This window comes from Athene noctua, chromosome 2 (genome assembly GCF_965140245.1).
Source record: "Athene noctua chromosome 2, bAthNoc1.hap1.1, whole genome shotgun sequence".
In the NCBI taxonomy this organism is placed as follows: Eukaryota; Metazoa; Chordata; class Aves; order Strigiformes; family Strigidae; genus Athene; species Athene noctua.
This window is the reverse complement of record NC_134038.1, coordinates 24,395,598-24,414,088: the sequence shown is the minus strand read 5'-3', so window position 1 is coordinate 24,414,088 and position 18,491 is coordinate 24,395,598. Positions and strand designations below refer to the sequence as shown.

The following is an 18,491-nucleotide window of genomic DNA, read 5'->3' as shown; positions in this document are numbered from 1 at the left end:
GAGCAGAACTTCACTAACTTAGTGTTTTGGAAAGATGCAATAGGACTACCTCCTTTCTCATTTCTGAGGCATTCAGGTGTGTCCTCATACAAGCTGCCACCACATTACCAATAAACTGGGCAAAGTTCTCTCCATTCTGCTTCTACAATTAACTTCTGAAGTCTTTCAGCATCTTCTCTATGGAAGCAATTCTAGAAAACACAAGCTGTAATAAAGTCTTCCTACAAATTGTAAGTGGATCAGATTGCACAGAAGCATGGCAAGTTTAAATAATAAAGATAGTAGGAACAAACAGCATGAGAGCTCCTCAGTTACCAGCAGTTCAAGTGAAACCCAAAGGAGTGGTCCTGGAGGACCAAAGATTAGCCCTAAGTGGGTTTTACCCTTTTCTTTGGATTTTGTCTCCATGTCTGGCAAAGGTAAAAGACTGAGGAGGCAGGAGTCAGACATTATGTGATGGCAGAAGTTCTGGTCTCATCCTGCTGCCTTTATGGGCAGTAGTAAGTACCATACCCGTGTATCAGACAGAATCCTGTGCTTGCTACTGAAAGATTAGGGCTCTTTTTGAAAGAGTTTGAGTGGTGGGTGCCAAAGCTCTAGTGCCTAAAAACACCATCCTAAACGTATTAATAAGTTAATAAAACTAATCCACACTTCAAGTCACACTATAATTCACACAGCAAAATAGGTAGTATAAAGTTTTTATTGCCTCTTGTTTAGGAAGACCTGCTGTGCTTGTAATTGTATCGTTCAGGATTAATGTTGTCATACCACTGTAGTAATATGTTCGTTCTGCTAATTTCTATTTTTCATTTCTAGCATGTATATTTGAGGGAAAATAGCCATGAACTGTGTTATATGTATGTTTTATATATATATGTGTGTGTATATGTATTTCATATCATATAATACAGCATCAGGAGCCTCGCATGGCATTTTCTGCACTGCTGCAGTCGACTTAATCAGTCACCAATTTTTCTTGATGTTGTGACTATTTGCTGACAATTTTAGCTGAAAGAGATGTATCATCCAAATGAAGAACAATATAAGCTTTATTTGAAAGAAATAAGTTAGCTTTTCTCCCAGAACTAAGTTAGCTTCTCTTCCTCTGTACAGTAGATATACACTATATTCCTGTATTTCTCTGTATATCAAGGACTGGAACACGGGAAGAGGGCATAAATGATGTTTTATGTACAGTGAATATTTCTAAGAGTATTTCCAGTCAGACTCTCTGCAAGGCTGCTCTTCTTGTGTCTAATATGTATGCATGCAGCTATCTCAATTATCTAAGGTAGGATAGGGAAGAGGACGAAAGCTATACTTGAAAGATATATTTTAACTGGACTATAAGAATTGATGCAGCACATTCCCCCTTAAAAAAAACCAAAAAAACCCATTTAAACAGTGGGACTAGACAAGCAGACCTGATGAAAACATTGTGTGTGTTACATCACATGATGGAGATAGGCAACAGCACAGCAGCAGCTCAGAAGGTCAGGCCTGTAACATAGCAAGTTTCATCACAACCTAAAAAATTGAGACTTGTCTGGGCAAAAGGAAAAATACGTGATGTTTGTTATAAAGATTTGTTGGTGCTCCTATAGGGATGGATTCTCATTGCTTATATGGTCAAGCTTACATAGTTACAATATATTTGAAACATGTAGATTAGATCCAAGACATGCTAATAAAAACTCTGCCATTTCAAATCATCGTTCTGTGTATATACATACACCATATATGCTTCATAAGAATACTTTTAGGAATGTTTTAAAGCCTTTGGAAAAATTGTTTTAAATCAATTCTGTTGTGTAATTTTGAAGACTTGACTGCTGTTAGTTCAAACAGCAGTAGTTTCAGGTTTTATGAAATACTGTGTTATAATTTCGTAATGGGTTTTTTTGAAATAAAAAATCTACAGTTCTGAAAGAACTCTCAAATCTTGCAAGGCAGAAGCAAGTACACAATTCTGTTGTGAAATTAGAAAGATCTTATTTTTTGATGGACGTTAGTTGAAAAAAAGCCAACTTTAGGGTAAAGACAAGCTGATAATAGTTTGGATCTAGTTATGTTTTCCATCCCTCATCTCCTGTTTGTGTATATGAAATATATTGTTCGGCTGTAAGTCAGCAAAGAATACTGTGTAATTTAGAGATATATCTAACAGGTAGCTTGATGAGCGTCTGTTTTATGAAGCTTTGAATAAAATACTGCACTGGCATGAATTTTAAAGATGACAATAATTGATACTTGGCTAGTGACAAAATTAAGCTTACTGCCTTATGATGATTTACTGCTTTGAACATGTTTAGAAATGAAGTTTTTAATACTGTTACAAAGACAGATAAATTTTATCTGGGACAAGGGCTTTGTTTTTATTTTTGAAAGAGTTCAAGTTAACAGAGCTTAAAATTCAGGATCTTTCACATTAAGCAATCACTCTTTTTGTGAGAGTTCTGCACAGTTGCCGAAACGAACTTCATCCAAAGATTACTTGACTCCTCTGTCACTAGCTGTGTTATTTTTTGCTTATTTTATGAAACATGAAAGAAATAAGAACTTGTGAATAAAATAGGAGGAAATGGGCTATTTAAAAGTAAAGTATTGTTATTGCGTTAGCAGTTAGTAGCAGCACACCTCCATCAGACCAGTGTCTGTTGGTGGGGTGGGAGCATTTGCCTGATTTGGAGCTAAAGACCTGATGGTTGTACTTTCCATTTCCTCAATCCTTCCCTCCAACCAAGTCCACTGGCAAATCAGTTTGTAGGAGGAGGAGACTTACTAGGTTATTAAAATGTTAGCTGAATTTTATTATGGTTGTGCTAAACTGCTTCATTTGTGTTTTAAATTATTTTTGTAATTGCACAGCTTGATTGCAGTTATGCTGCCGCAAGGTATAGGAACTTCAAATCAAAGTAAATAAATTAATGGAATAAATATTAACTGCTTAATAAGTGCCATTAAAAGGATTAATTGCTCCCTGAGTTTGTAAGATTCTGTATAACTACCCTGAAAGAGACTATAAAATAGTGTTGTTTTATTCAATGCTCATCCTACATTTAACAAAAAGGCATCTGCTAACTGTTAGATTTCGAAACAGAGCATTGGCCATTTCCACTTAAATAAAAGTGGGTGCAATTGTTTTTAATGTAATCTCATAAGCTGCTTTTATAAATATTTTTTCAAACCTTTATTTGCTTTGTTTCAGGTAATGTAATCCAGATACAAAATTGCCTCATTTCCTGAGCATTGTGCTCTGGGCATTCTTGAAAAATCTTTTTTCTATTTGTTTGTTTGTTTACTTTCAAAGAGGAGGTTGTGGTGCTTGGTTGTTTTAAGGGAGAGAAATTTCTCAGTAAATATCTGTTATGCATGGAATTTCTTCAGCTTCCGCCAATGAAGCATTTGCAAAAAACGGGCATTGTGAGGCCATCCAGAATTATCCTTTTCTCTTTTTTTTTAATTTTGTTTTTTTTTTACACCCACGCCTTTGATGGCAGGGGGTCCACGAAGAGCAGATGCAGTAGCTAAGACCACATGTAACCTCTGATCTAATGGAAAGCCCAGGCTGTGTGGAGAGCAATGCAGGCTGGCTCTGGCAGGAAGTCTGGTTCACTGCCTCTCTGTCAGCCTGTGCTTCCTACGAGGCAGAGAGAGGATTTAGGGCTGTTTCCTAGCATAGCATTGAGGGAGTTCTGCCGGAGTGTCACCTGTTCCCCTCCGAGTATATTTATGGTCCAGTACATCTGTATCCATGGACATGGGGGAGGTGCAGCCCCAACCCGTAAAGACAAGCTGGCCTGGGAATGTACATTCCTCAGGTTACTGTAAGTGCTCATTTTTGAACTTCCTGACACAGCAGTTGTGAGTACGCTAGTAGAAATGTTTTCCCACTTGTGTCCTTTAAATTCCAATGGAAACCATTTTTAAAACAAGACCAAACGTTCCACTTCAGAGTTTGAAATGCAGAGATGATTGCAGCATCGTACTGGCTTTTAAAATTGACTGCAGACCAAAATATGATTCATCCATTGAAATAAAAGCGTGTTGCAGAGCTCGTTTGGTCTGGATAAAGTTCCAGCTGAACAAGCCAAGTTGTCGTCCCGCACACACGTTCAGTAGCCCTGTCCCCTGCCTGGCGGCTGCTGGGGTACTGTGCATCACTGAGCCCCCCCGTTAAAGCCTCCCACAGGCTGTGCCCCCAGAGCTGCCCTGGCTCTCAGCTACAAAACGGAACAAAACGACTTTTTGGAGAATGAAAATCTTCAAAATGTGGAATTTTTCCAGCTTCCCTCCTTTCCTTTCCCCTTGCTCCCCTTTCTCTTCAGAACTTCGAGTTTTGCTGCCTGCTGAGTGAGGGAACAGCAGGTGAAATTAAAAGCTTGCAAATTCAAATCAAGTTTAGGAAGATAGCACATAAAGTGTTAAGCTGAGATCTGGACCTTAGCAAGGCTAAAAGTGGCTTTTGATGTTTGAGTGGCTTTGAAAATAGCCAAGGATTATTTTTTTCTAAAAAAAAAAAAAAGGTGGAAGAAGGATGATGTGGATGTATTAAAGGCCTCAGCTTCTCAGTCTTACAGATTTTAAATTACACTCTTGGTTGTCAATCTGTGATAGTTGTCTCACCATTTTTCTTTTGCTGCCACAGATAAATTTTTCATGTGGTGTGGAGGATAGAATTTCTGGCCGTCTTCACCGCTCTTCACTTCTCAAGCTTTTCTCTCTCTTGGCTTGCTGTGGAGTAATTCTAGCCTCTCCTTTTACTTATATATGCATCCCTTGGGTTTTCACCAACATTTTCTTTATACAAAAACTGCAAATTTAAGTGTTGATTTTTGGGAGAATCATAGAAAATGGAAATGGAAATGACCTATTATAATACATTATTCAGACCAGTTCCCTGCTGATGCATAATTGTTCCCTATTGTATATTTTATAGTGTTCTGTCAAGTGTATTTTTAAACATTCCGAATGTTTCCATCGTTTCCTTGAGGGAGAAGAGTCCTTTTTCTAACAGCTCTACCCATCAGGAATTCCTCACTTTTCAGCCCAAATTTTCTCTATTTCATTTGATTGCTTCTGTGGCAATTCCTATGCCCTTGGTATAAGGAAGATTGATAATCTTTTATTCTTTTCCTGATTCTTAATCCTATGGAGATGCATGTGCTGTTTTCTACCTTAGATGGTATTTTAATCCAGATACACATATTTCAGTCTTTTGACCTTTGTAAATTAATTTTTCTTACCCAGATACATTTTATAGCTCCTGTTTGGAACTCCCTTCAAGTTTTGGAGCTATATACCAGCATAGTCAGTTTTGAAACCTCTGGATTTTAGCTGTCTTCTCATTGTATAAAACCTTATTTATTGATCCATATCTGGCGTATTTCAATGTATGGTCAAGTCCCATGATCCAAATTAACCATATGCCATGGGCTTGGAAGCACTCAAACTAGTTCTTTGCATGACCCTTTGTGGTTACTATCTCCAGTGCAAAATTGTGTCAATGTAACTATTCTGCTTCTGGAATTAGCTCAGTTTCAGAATAACACAGTTTCACTTGAACTAAACAAAAATGCTTTAAATCAGTAAGGCCAGTGCTGGGCAGTATATTTTCTTGGACTCAGGCTAATTTTGTGCATTGAGGGTTTTTTGTGTTGTGTTCCTAATCTGTGAATTCTGGAGTCCTCATTATTGATGTATCCAAGTCCTGCAGTGCCCCGGGTAATGAAGAGGTGATGGTGCTGCGCTCCTTGGAGACATGACGGAGCAAAATAATCTCCTGAGAGACCCATAGTTCCTTTATTTTTTTGATCCTGTGCTTACACGCTGCAATTCCCAGTTCCCTCAGGGCAGTGTTTGTATAACTAATGTATTACGTCATGCAAGGATTTTCTGCTATGTAAGTTCTTTTCATCAGAGATATTTTCATCTTTAAACAGCTACAACTATGAAATAATTATTAGGTATTTTATAAAATAACACATCTTAGTATAATAGGAACACCTGTAAATGTATTCTTCAAAATAAATGTTTGACTAAATTTACTGGATTTCTGAAAAGCCAGTGGATGATCTAGGTTGCTATATACAGTATGTGATGATATCTTTCAGAAATGAGACAAAATAATGGCATATTTCAATATTTTGCCCCATATTGCCACACCTGAATGTTTATACTAATACTTCTGAAGGAACAATAACTTAGACATCAATTTCATTGCCTCAGTGAAGTTCATTGCACAATGTTCAGTAATTTTTACACTGTGTTACAGTATATGTTCTGAAAAACATTGGCATATTATTTATGATGAGCTAATAGTACAAAACAAGATATTATGGTATAGATCCAAGTCAGAGATAATATCCTTGTTCAGAACAACTACAAAACTATATTTCGGAAAAGATGTGTACTTTGGTGGTAAAGATTTTTTATTATTATTGTTTTCAGTATACTAGACAAACTCCAGACACAGGAAACAAGATATTCCCTAAAGCAGTCACTATAGAAAAGGGAGTGTGCCACACCATTCTGGTTAATGTAATTAAAGGAAAGGTCTAAGAAGCATACAAATGTAGAAATTCACGTGGAAAAATATACAAATCTGTTGTATGCAGTGACAGCTCTTAAATAACTGCTGAGAGCTGACTTTATAATTGTATAGCAGGAATAAAGGGAAGGAAAGTCTGTAATGTATATGCTATGCAGTACAAATACTGCTGTAAAGTCATTGCCTGAAAATTGATCAAATAAAAACAGAAGAATGTGCTAACTTTTGATCTTTTCCATATAGATCTAAAGTCATGATCAATTGGTTTCAGTAGGTTCTTTGAAATCACATAAGGGTTCATATGTGCCAAGTTTTATATAAATCACATGATAAGGTCAAGAAATACAAATTCCAAAGCTAACTTTATATACCCAGTCCACATATGACTGTGATACCACAATACCATATGTTGACTGTAATAGTGGGTATGTAAATACTGTTCTTGAAAAGAATTCATTCAGTAAAATTCAAATAAATCGTAGCAGGTTTTAATTGACTGAAAATGGGAAAGAATAACAACAAGAAAATCTCCTTAAATCATTATGGATGAGGCAGACATTCTAATTAACATAGCAGTCTTGATAATAAAGAATAATTGATTACTTAGAATTTGATACCTGTAGTGTCAGAATTGAGGACTGTTACAATGAAGGTCATGAGTTGCTAAAGATGAAAAAGTGTTTTTTGCAGTATTGTTTTTGTCATTTGTGATATGTGGAAAATGAAGACCAGAATAGCACTTGGAGGAAATTAATTTTAATGGACTATTGCGATATTATAAACTGATCAAAGGAATACAATTCAAGGTCATACGCAAGAATAACTACGATTAGCTGTTGAGTGAAACTCCAAAGAGAATGATATAACCCCATTGTCGTTATGCTCTATTCCTGAGATGTGGTAGCATTCTCGTCTTTTAGCCTTTATCATTTATCTTTCTGTCATTATTTTCTCTACCTGGCAATGCAGACACAATCCAGAAGAAGCAGGTTTTGAGCACAGATTCTCTTCTAGGGAGACCTTAAGTGTCAACATAATTAAAGTTAAAATTGTGTGCTAATTAAAGCTGTCTTGTGCTAACTGATGTCTTACTAATATTTAACTTGGGTTTTTTGTGTGTTTTCTACATTTTGTGTAATTACAGCTTTTCCCTCTTGCCTATGTATGCATGCATTGTTATACACATCCATCTGTAGGCACAAATGCTATGTATAACAGTAGCACTAGGAATAGTTCACTGTGTTACATTTTAAACTTTTAAATTTTAATCAATTTTGTATGTAGCATTTTGTGATGTATCATATTCCTGGAATATCATTAATGACTGTGATCATTATCACCTGTAGATCCTGGGAAAACTCTACCAGATGCTCTGGATTATTGCAAGATTTGGTTGCAGACAGTAGCAGGAGAGGTAGATGCTAAAACTGGTATTCCACCTCCTCTTATCACTGTGCAAATTAAGGACTTCCTTAATGGACCAGGTAAGCATTCCACTTTTATCTCTTATTTTCTAATGTAAACTATTTGTAGATATGCACACGTAGACACACATATTAGATTATCAGAAAAACATTGTATTCCTTGCTAATGAATGTGAAATTTTCCTCCAGCAATTACCCTGAACTGATTGAGGAATGATCAGTCCTGGACCAGTCATAGGTTTAGGGTCTAATTATTTATTTTCTTCCAGGGGTAAACTTAGAAATTTTATTCCTCAGGAAGGCTAAGGTTGGCAATTTTCCAACAGAATGAAACCTACCTGCTTCTAGCACTAGAACAACTGAAATTTTATTACAGATATGTTTATAAAATCTGACTTGTAAAATGTTTCCAAAGATTTTTATAAGCCACCTTCTCTTGGGTTCTTTGGAATCTGGATACCTGGCATTGCAAATTCCTATCATGTAAACAGTAGATACTGTAAAATTTAAAAAATAGTGATATTGTGTTTCCTTAATTAACACAGAATATGTGGTGTAGTATGAAGATATATTTGCATTTACTTAAAATAATGTGACTTGAAGTTTCACTCCTAGAGTGTCAGAAGCTTCTGCAAATTGAAGTATGTCATCCATTCTCTATTTTGTGAAATACGTATTTATAATTACATTACTATGTAGGATATAATTGAGGTTATATTAAAAGTTAGAAAATACATTTACATTTACCTGTGCATAGTGATTAATTTGTCTTTTGTATACCTGTTATAATTTGTTGAATTATGTACCTTTTTTTTTCCTGAATATCCTTACTTCACTCATCAAGCAAATGAGCTGTTATCAGTTATTTAGTGAGCAACTCTTCAGTACTGGGTTTTCCTATTCATTCATTTATCTATTCATACAGACTTACAGCACAGTATCTAAACTGGTCTCTACAGCAGAGTTACTTATTTTGTCTGTGTTGCTTACCGCTTTAGGATATGAGCACTACAGAAATACTAATTTACCTGTACAACCCTCCCATGGGTAATGCAATAGTATGCTCTCACCATTTCACAGGAGGCAACAGAAGCCCAGGGTAATTAAAGGTTTTCCATTATATTACATTTACCAATTTCAAACACCCAATTTTCTAAGGTACTTGAAATTATAGGAATGTAGATGTTGGAAACACAGTTCATATAGTCTTTGGGTGAAGCGGTAATCAGTTCTGCTTATCAGACCCCAGGACATCAAATTGAACAATCAGAATGAGACATACATATTTACCCACTAACTATAAATACTGTGGTTAAGTAATTGAAAATGCATTTTTTTGCAGGCAGGCAGGAGTCTCGAGGAAAGAATAAAGTATGTGAACAACCTCATCATTGCCCCTTTCTTGGTTTTCTGTGCTGTCCTAAAAGCATTATTTTAAGAGATTTTAAAACCACCTGACAATGCAGAGCTTTTGGTATATTGATCCCTATTTAACTTCATTAGTAGGAGTTTGAACCTTCAGACCTACTGCATGCTCTACTGCCATTTGAACTAAAGGATTAATTGATAATAATAGAGGATTTCCATTCTAATTATGACCAGCACAAGAGGGGTTAGAGACACCTATCATCAGTGGTCTTTGGTCACTGCTGCCAGATTGGTTTTCTTTTATTCCCCCCCCCCCCCCCCCCCCAATTCTTTTGTGTCCTCTCTCCCCACATCTGGCAGATTCCATATTGCCAGATCCTTCGTCTGTCCATTCCCCTTTTCTCAAGGTTCTCACTATGGTTTCCTGGTGCAGCCTTTAATTTATTACACACCTGAACTGTTGCCCCGATGTTCTTCTGTCAGTAGGACAGATTTCTCTCTAAACTAGTAAACGTGGAAGTTGGTACAGCAACATTCACAAGTAGTCTTAAGTGTCTACCCCAGTCCCATCAATTCAGTCAGATCTCAGATTGGTGTTAAATCTCTTCCCTCCATGGTATTTGGCTAAATAGGAACTGAAAAACCATAAATAAATGCATCATAAACTTCAGACCATTTATTCTCACAAAGCATATAAAACTTCAGAGATTTCCTCCAGGATCTCCTCTTAGCCAGAAGTCTTTTTTTTTTACCATCTTTTTTATGCTAATTGGAACTATCATTACACACAACTCAACAGCAATTACTCTGAATTTTAATGAAGTGTTTTGCTGGTGTAATATAACAAAACAGCTCAGAATTCCCTTGCAGGTTTTTCTAATCTCGGCTGTTGCCACTATGAGGTCCTCTTCAAATAAACCAACCTTCACCAAGAAGCCTTCCTTGCGGGCTGGAGGCTTCATTGGATGAGTAATGGAAGGTGCTTTCCACATGTGATTGCGTCAGAACAGCACATGCAGAGAGTTATGAAAGCTTGACAGCTCCTCAGCAGGCTACTGGAAAATGAGTTACTAACTCTCCTGGGACGAAAGTTCCCTAACCACAGCTTCTTCCAGGGTGAGGTAGTTTGGCCATCAGCAGGCCTGGAGAAAGTGTCTACAGCACCAGATCCTAACTAAGCTGGCAGTTGTTCATTGAGGACAAGAAACTCAGCAAAACTCCTGAGAGCTCTTGTAAGGTCACCGGACAAACAGTATTTGTGATGGGAGAGATAACAGTTAATGGATTGAATAAATAAATGCACTGCTGGAGCACACTTAAGTTTCAGGCCTTGAAGGCCTACTCTTTTTTTTGGTGAACATTTGGCAAATAATGCTGCTACTAACTGGCATATTTTCTAAGGGTATACTGTGTGTTTTCATACTCATTTAGATATATGTGTTTTATAACTGTCGTAAGTGAATTATTAAAATGCATTGGGTGCACTAGTAGGTGGTACCTGTTGGGTACAGCTGATGTGCTGTTCTGAAAAGTCAGCACATTTTTTAAATCTGTGCCTATGCAGACAAAAATGTAGCAGTTGGGATAACTGTAGAGTATTCTGTATAGATTGTAAGTGTTCAGAGTTCAGTGGTTTGACTGTAATGTCATTTTTCTTACAAAATACATTGTTGGTGTGCTGAGATTAAATTTCAAATACAACAACCAAATGCCTATGTGTTATGATGCAAAACACTATGCAAGCAGTTAAAAGAAAAAATCTGCAAGTGGTTCCCAGTGTTTGCTGTGTTAGATAAATCTGGTACTCCTTGTAAATAGTTTGTCAGTTGAAGTAGATTAGTAGATAGTGTTCCATAGAAAAATCGTATGGTTTCACCACACAGGAAACCAGGTTGTCAGTCCATATTAGCTTGGAGATCAAAAAACTACAGCAAGTAGCTAAACTTGGAAACCACTAATTAAATGAGAATAACAGGATACATTAATGCACTTCTTGCCACATGAGTTGATTATTTTGTATGTTTTTGGCAACTGAAGAAAAATGATATTTCTTCCAGATTGAAGGTAATAGGATCCTAGGAGAAATAAGCATTCATCATCAGGCCTGTGGGAACAGACCTCAACTTTAACCCCATGGTGTATTAAAGGACTATTCTTTCTCTTTCTACAGTAACTAATTATTTAAAATTTTTTAGATTCCATCTACATCAGTTTACATGACCCTCTCTTTTATATTCGGTCTGTTACTGGATTGTAGATCTAATTCTTGCCTAATACATGTAAGCTAACTTACTCCTTCAGCATTAGATAATATTCATTAGGTGAGGAACAAATGTGACCATCCTGTTTTAATAGTATTTGAAAATTTATTCTCTTTAGCCTCTAGTCCTTTCTTTGTATTTTTATCTTTAACTGTGCTTTCTTAGGTATAAAAGCTGTCTTTTTGATGTATTTCTGTCTGCATGTAAATGATACAAAACATGTTTATGAAGTACTGCTTCACACAAATTGCCTTAAAATACTTCTACATGCAAAATATAGATGGTTTGAACTACAGTCTTCTTCCCCCAGCAGATTCTTGGAAAGGTGTTAGGGTAGGTGTGAAATAACTGTGGTACTGGATACTTTGTCCTTCAAAATAACTTCTGTAGAAGAAACTATCCAGACAAACTAAGAAATGCTGTGTCCCACTAAAAGATAAAATGAGAACTGGGGGACCTGGGGGATTGGTCTTTCCTGCCAGTCCCTCTCTCACACAGTTTGGACACCATGAGGGGCACAGCACTGGATCGAGGTTTATGCATAAAAAGCGACAAACAAAACTGCACCATGGCACTTTTTCCAGCTTTTTTTCCCCCTATTTGCAGAAGCAACAATTGTATCCATTAGCAAGGTCAGTGGTTTGGAGAAACCTGGAAAATAGCAGCTACCAGAAACCCACTAGAATAAATATCTCCAGCAGGTGATAGATTAGTTGGAACAAATTGGAACCATTGCACTTCAGCAATCCTGGTTTCTTTCAAGCTGTTTTAAAAATGTCGTCATTTTAATACACAATATCAGCCCTGCGGAACAGTCCACAGCAGGTTAATTTGAATCATATGATGTATCACTGCCCTCAGCTGACATGAGCTCCATTCCATGTGTGAAGCCATAATAAATCCATTCCCAACCGAGGCAAATTCCCTGTGAGAAGGTGAACTAATCCAGGCCTCACACTGGCATGTTAGCCCTCCATAATTGAAAGCAGGGCCACCTGTTCCCAGCACAGTTAGCCTATAGAGAGAAAATTAGCATTAGATCAGATACTTAATATATTGAAAAATCATTCATACTACTTGCAAGTTCAGCTGTGGGCTGCTTAGCATGACATCATATATAAACCTAGGAATGTGCCCACTTGATCCCAGTTTAACAGTTTTGTTAACCATGGTGTTTGTTAACTTTGAAATGAGAATTTTTTGATTTAATGAGAGCTGACACGTGAGAAGGGGAACTAGCCAGGGTGCAGACTTTTCTAATTAACTCTGGGTCATTTGCAAAACTTTTGAGCTGCTTTTTTTCCCTTTGCTCTTTTACAAACAAGTTTTTAAAGCACTGACACTGTAGCCATGAAATGATATTTATTTGATTAAGAGGGCAAAGAGAAATATTCCAAACAGGTGTAGAAGCCTGTAGGTACGGCTTTGGTTTTGACACATCTGTTGTCCGTAATATCAGTGTAATAATGCATAAAATTATCAAAGTAGCTTTCTAAAAGCAGTGTCTACAACACTTATTTTAAATTTAGTTTCTTAAATGTCTAGGTACTGAAAATTAAAATAACACCCCAAAGATGCATGGATAAGTTGGAAAATACTTTCTTGGTATCTTTTTCAGTGTATTGGCATTCTTTTAAAACTCATTTCAAACATTTCCTCAATTTTCTGACATCATCTTTTTTTTTTCCATGTATGTCTTAATATAGATGTATTATTCAGCAGCTAAGCAGATAATATAAAGTCAGTATTTATGGGTTCATTTCTTTTCCACAACCTGGAACAATTTGTTTCATCTCACTGTATTGTGATTCAAGTTCTCTGACTCTCTGTTGAGAGAGTTAATGCTTCCCTTAGCTAGGGTTCTCCTTTCATGGAAGGTGCCCCCTGTTATTGTTTTTGGCCTCGCCACCCAACCCTTGACACACTTCTGTAGTGTATTTGGTAGTTGCACAGCTGCTTAATTTCAGTCAATATCCTATGAATAGCAGTAACCCTCCATCCTTTATTAAGGGTATCTTTGGTCTTCTCAACCTACAACAATTCATTTTGATTCATTTGTGACAATTTAAAAAAATGAATAGAATCTCATCACTCTGAGCCATGTCTGAGATCTCAAACCCAGGCACTGGGTAGATAGAACTGTTAATGTCTTAATGTCACCTTCACATACTGTCAATGACATACTAGGTCATGGAAATAGGAGTTGTTACTGCTGGGGAACACCCCACGTGGCTTGAGTTGATTAAGCTCCCTGAAGGCTGTAGTTTGCCATACTGGCCTTTGAGACCTGCTTCTGTGGGGCAGCAGCACACAGATGGCAGTAGGTAGAAATACTGAGCAGTGACTACCAGCTTCTTCCAGACTAATTGGCATCTGTCTCACAGAAGCAGAATACAAGATGGACTGCAGATGGCCTCTGAAGCCTTGTCTCAAGTTTCTTCCTTCTTTTCACTTGATCCAAATTGGGAATGATGAATTAGAGGATAAAAACAATTCGTTTGTATTCTTCTTGCTTTTCAATTTCTTTTAATTTGTCTCTCTTTTGATGCCTGACTAGGGACAATTGAGAACAGTACAACTAGTCTTTTCTTTACATGCCTCTCTCTTTACTATTTTTATAAATTTAATTTTTGCAATTCAGCCATTTCCCTGTTACTTGAAGGGCCACCCTGACTCCAAATCAGAATCAGGGCTCAAGATTACCTTTACCTTCCTCAGATTTCCTCTGTTAGACTCCTTGCATCAGGATGACTGGCTCCCAGAGAAAGAACATTACTGGTGGTAAAATGTTTCATGCCTGTTGTCTGCTCCTCTCTTGTTTAGGACTAGGAAATTCAATCCTCCTTAGAGTTTAGGGTAGTTTCTTCTATAGCAGTACTATTTATTAAGAAGTTTAAAATTTTACAGCTTTCTTGTGGTAGAGGAGAGTGAGATCCATGTCCAACCTGGCCAAAGACCTGGCCTTTTCTATGTTAGCTATGAGAAATAAAAGATGCACTGCAGAATGAGGGGTATTAGAAGTGAACAAATTCTTGGAAAATGACATATTTGCTCTCTCACAGTTCAACGTTTCTCATATTCTGTGTAAGGATCTCAGTCTTAGAAATAAAGCTTATAAATAATTCTCATGGCATTTACTTCCTGGTTTTTCAGATTAAGAGTATACTATGGTAGTTTATTAGTCATTGAAATGGTTGGTAACCTGATGTACATTAAGTTAGGATATGTATTAGAATAAGCCCACTGACTTCAGTAAGAGCTGGGATTGACCTAAAGCAACTTCCTAGGAGCTCTGTTATTTTTGTGTTGCTTATTCATCCTTAGCCCAACAAATAAAAAGTCATTTTGAGTAATATCATTATCCCAAGTTCACAGAATAAAATCATATCTTCACAGTACAAATCTGAATGTAATGGAGAACAAGGGTAAAATACTCATAACTCTGAAATTTTTCATCTGAAGCTCTTAAGTAATAAAATGACAAAGAAAGAAATTGTTTCAGACAGAAATTTCATAGTGCTGCTCATAGGTTTTCTTTTATAGATGTTATGATTTTGTTCAAACAGGCCATATTGAATCCATTGGGTTTTTTGTAATAGATTTCAAAATACATAATAAATGTAAGTAATATGATGACTAATGGGTCAAGTGAAGTTGGAACTTTTTAAATGAGAAAATAGCTGGAAACAGTTTTCAGGAAACTATTCCAGTTGATTTTTGGTCCCCCACAAGGTGTACATTAACATAAACTCTGTAGAATCGCCTCTGGGACCTGAATTCCCTCTCTGATTTCATTATTGCAACGTGATTCTTTTCCTTTCACTGTTAAGTCATCTCCTGGTGTGGAGGGAGCATATAATAAGTGTAATTTATTTATATTTATCTAATCTCCTTTTAACTCAATAGTTATTTCATCATTCTGTTTCCTAGTAGCTGTTCATAAAGTTGTGAGGGGTAATTAGAAACTAATAATTGACAGACATGGATTTACTGGTTAATCTAAAGAGATGTAGTGAAGAAATTGAGAGAGAGAAAGAACAATTCAGATTTGACACTCAAATAATAAAAATGCTGTAATAAAAATACGGCTTTGATATGATCTAGTTCAGTCTGTTTTAAACATACGCAGAAGTAACTCACTTGAGCACAGTCTATTTACAAGCACAATAATTTCTTTACTATTTGTTTGCTAGAAATAGATAACACCTGGCAAAATAAGTTACTGCTGTTATGTCTTAAATTTAAATAAAGTATTGGCATATAATTGTGGTAGCCAGTCACTAGTAGACAGAGGAGAGACTCAGGCAATTCAGGAGTTAAGGTGACTTTGAGCTACATTTTGTCCTGTCTTGATTCTGATGACATTTTGGACAATTCAAAGAATTGTCAGAGTTATAGCAACCTGTGTTTTCCTACTGGTACAGAATCTGCACAGCGTTGTGTGGTTTGCTTCCCAGGGTGGTTAAAATCATTTTAAAAGACTGTTACCCTTGGGTTTTGTACCCTGGAAGTTTGAGGCAACCCTTTACATTGTAATATCTCTTTTTAGCCTACTTTGAGTGACCAGAGAAGCTGCTGAACGTCTATCTTCATCAACTGCTATAAATAGCTCTTCATATTTCATCAGTTTTCACTGTTTCTTTCCATCGCTTACATGTTTTTCTCAGAAGGAATGTTAAAGTTTCTCTTTAGAGTGCTAAGTATAAAGTTTAAAACAGGAGAAAGACTAAAAACATGTTGATTGCTCAACTGGATTTTTATTTTTTGAATGTTTTACTTAAAACGCCAAAGAATCTCCTTACATAATCCTTCCCCAGTTGTAAAAATAACCTATGTCATTATGAGATAGCTAAAATATTTGCAGTGAAGGTTCCAGAGTTACATTTTCTGCAGTTATGCTTCTGGCTGCCACCACCTTCTGTTGGGGCTGATTCACTGAATAATAATAACTTAATACAAATGTTTGTCAAGTTATTAGTCATGACAATGTTTTTCTGTGTGACATGTGCAGTTTCCAAACAAAAAACAGGGAAGTAATTTTCATTTCTTTGGTGTCCTACTGTCCACTTTTTAATTGTTGTCTTAGATGAGCACAATGTTTGTGAAAACAAATGTCTAACAGCAGTGATAAAGCACAGGCGTAGGTCTACGTGCCATGCATGTTCCTCTACTGAACTTATACCAGCACCCTGTGTCTTCTCTGCCCTGGTCTAAGGAAGACCAAGAGAGAACTATTGCTCTCATACTCATCTCCTTCTAAATCTTTCTCAGTCAGTTTACTCTCTTTAGCTTAACACCTGTTACATCAACTTATGTCTAAGCATTTTTTGGTTTTTAAGGTTGTTTTTTCCTCTTCTGAACTATACTACCATAGGAAAGTGTTGGCAAAAAAATGTGCCTTTGACAAAGCAGTTAGGTGTGAAAGCTGTCACACCAAGCAAAAAGGGTCCTTTCCTCATTTACTGCCTTACAAACCTAACTATGTTGCAAAACCAAGAACATGTATTTTACTCCTGTATTACAACATCTGTAATGGAGAAAATTAAGTCAATAAGGGTCTTGTTTTCAAAGTGTCTAAATGGTTCAGAAGCCCAAATCCTTGTGTGAGTTGGATTTCAAACTTGGGTAATTTAAGAAATGCTGCCTATTTGTTTGGTTGGGGGCTTTTTTTGTTGGGGGGTGTGTGTGTGTGTGTGTGTTAAACATTTCATTAGAATAACACTCCTTTCCATTTGAGTATCATAACTAATTTAATATCATAATGTCACATGGGTTTCTTCTTCCTTCATAAGTCTTCATTCTCCATTCACAGGGAGGAGAGGCCCAATGATGTGTGCAAAAAGGCAGGTGAATCTTGGGTGTTCTTTAGTGCCAAAAGGTTTTCATAAGTGTTATGACATTTTTCTTCCCTTGGTTCTAATTTAAAATATAGGCACATAAGTATTTTGAAAAAAACTTCCAAGTTAATTGTGTGTGGTTTTGACTGCCTGAAAATCACAGAATCGTAGAAAAGTTTGCGTTGGAAGGGACCTTAAAGCTCATCTAGTTCCACCCCCCTGCCATGGGCAGGGACACCTTCTACTAGCCCAGGTTGCTCAAAGCCCCGTCCAGCCTGGCCTGGAACACTGCCAAGGAGGGGGCAGCCACAGCTTCTCTGGGCAACCTGTGCCAGTGTCTCACCACCCTCACAGTGAAGAATTTCTTCCTTATATCTAATCTAAATCGACCATCTTTCAGTTTAAAACCATGACATCTCATCCTACCACTACACTCCCTGATAAAGAGTCCCTCCCCCTTTCCTGTAGGTCCCCTTTAAGTACTGGAAAGGACTTCAAAATCTTGCGCTCTTCTAATGTCCCGCTCCCTTTCCTAACTTCCTAGCTTTGATATTGCCTTTCTACTAGGCCTACATGTTAGCTAGTGTTCTGCCACAGTTTCTAGTTCAGCGTAGAAGGGTTTCACACAAGAGAAAGCATTTTCAGAAGTCCATTAATTAAAGTTGTAAGTTACAATTAAAATAGTTTTTCAGTCTTAAATTTCAGTTGGCTGTGGCTTGTGGAGTACCACAGACTGTTTTCTAAGATTGTTTTGTGTTTTTTGATTCAGCTATAACAAATATTACATGGCTATTAGTACATTTTTCTTACCTTTGTAGAAAAAGTGCTAGTTTATAATTCAGATGCTTATCTATTCAGATACCAAAGCATCTAACTGAAATTTAGAACTCCCACATATTTTGTGAGGTCAGAAAAGTGCTTTGTCATGTGCCTGGGACTCTGAAGTCAGTATATACCTGTGCTTAAGAGGAGCTCCAAAGCTATGCTCCTGCAGCCCATTACTGTTATTGTAAGAACCTGTAATTTACATAAAGAGTGGGAAAATCAA

At 36.9% G+C, this 18,491-nt stretch overlaps 1 protein-coding gene across 2 annotated transcripts in view; it reads left to right on the top strand.

Annotated features, from left to right (window-relative positions):
- The window catches only part of VPS13B (vacuolar protein sorting 13 homolog B), a 482,028-nt gene that overhangs the window by 362,695 nt on the left and 100,842 nt on the right, over positions 1–18,491 (top strand). For both annotated transcript variants that reach the window (XM_074898647.1, XM_074898646.1), the window contains exon 35: positions 7,900–8,037. In XM_074898647.1, coding sequence (XP_074754748.1) covers positions 7,900–8,037 — 138 coding nt within the window. The remainder of the gene's footprint in view (positions 1–7,899; positions 8,038–18,491) is intronic.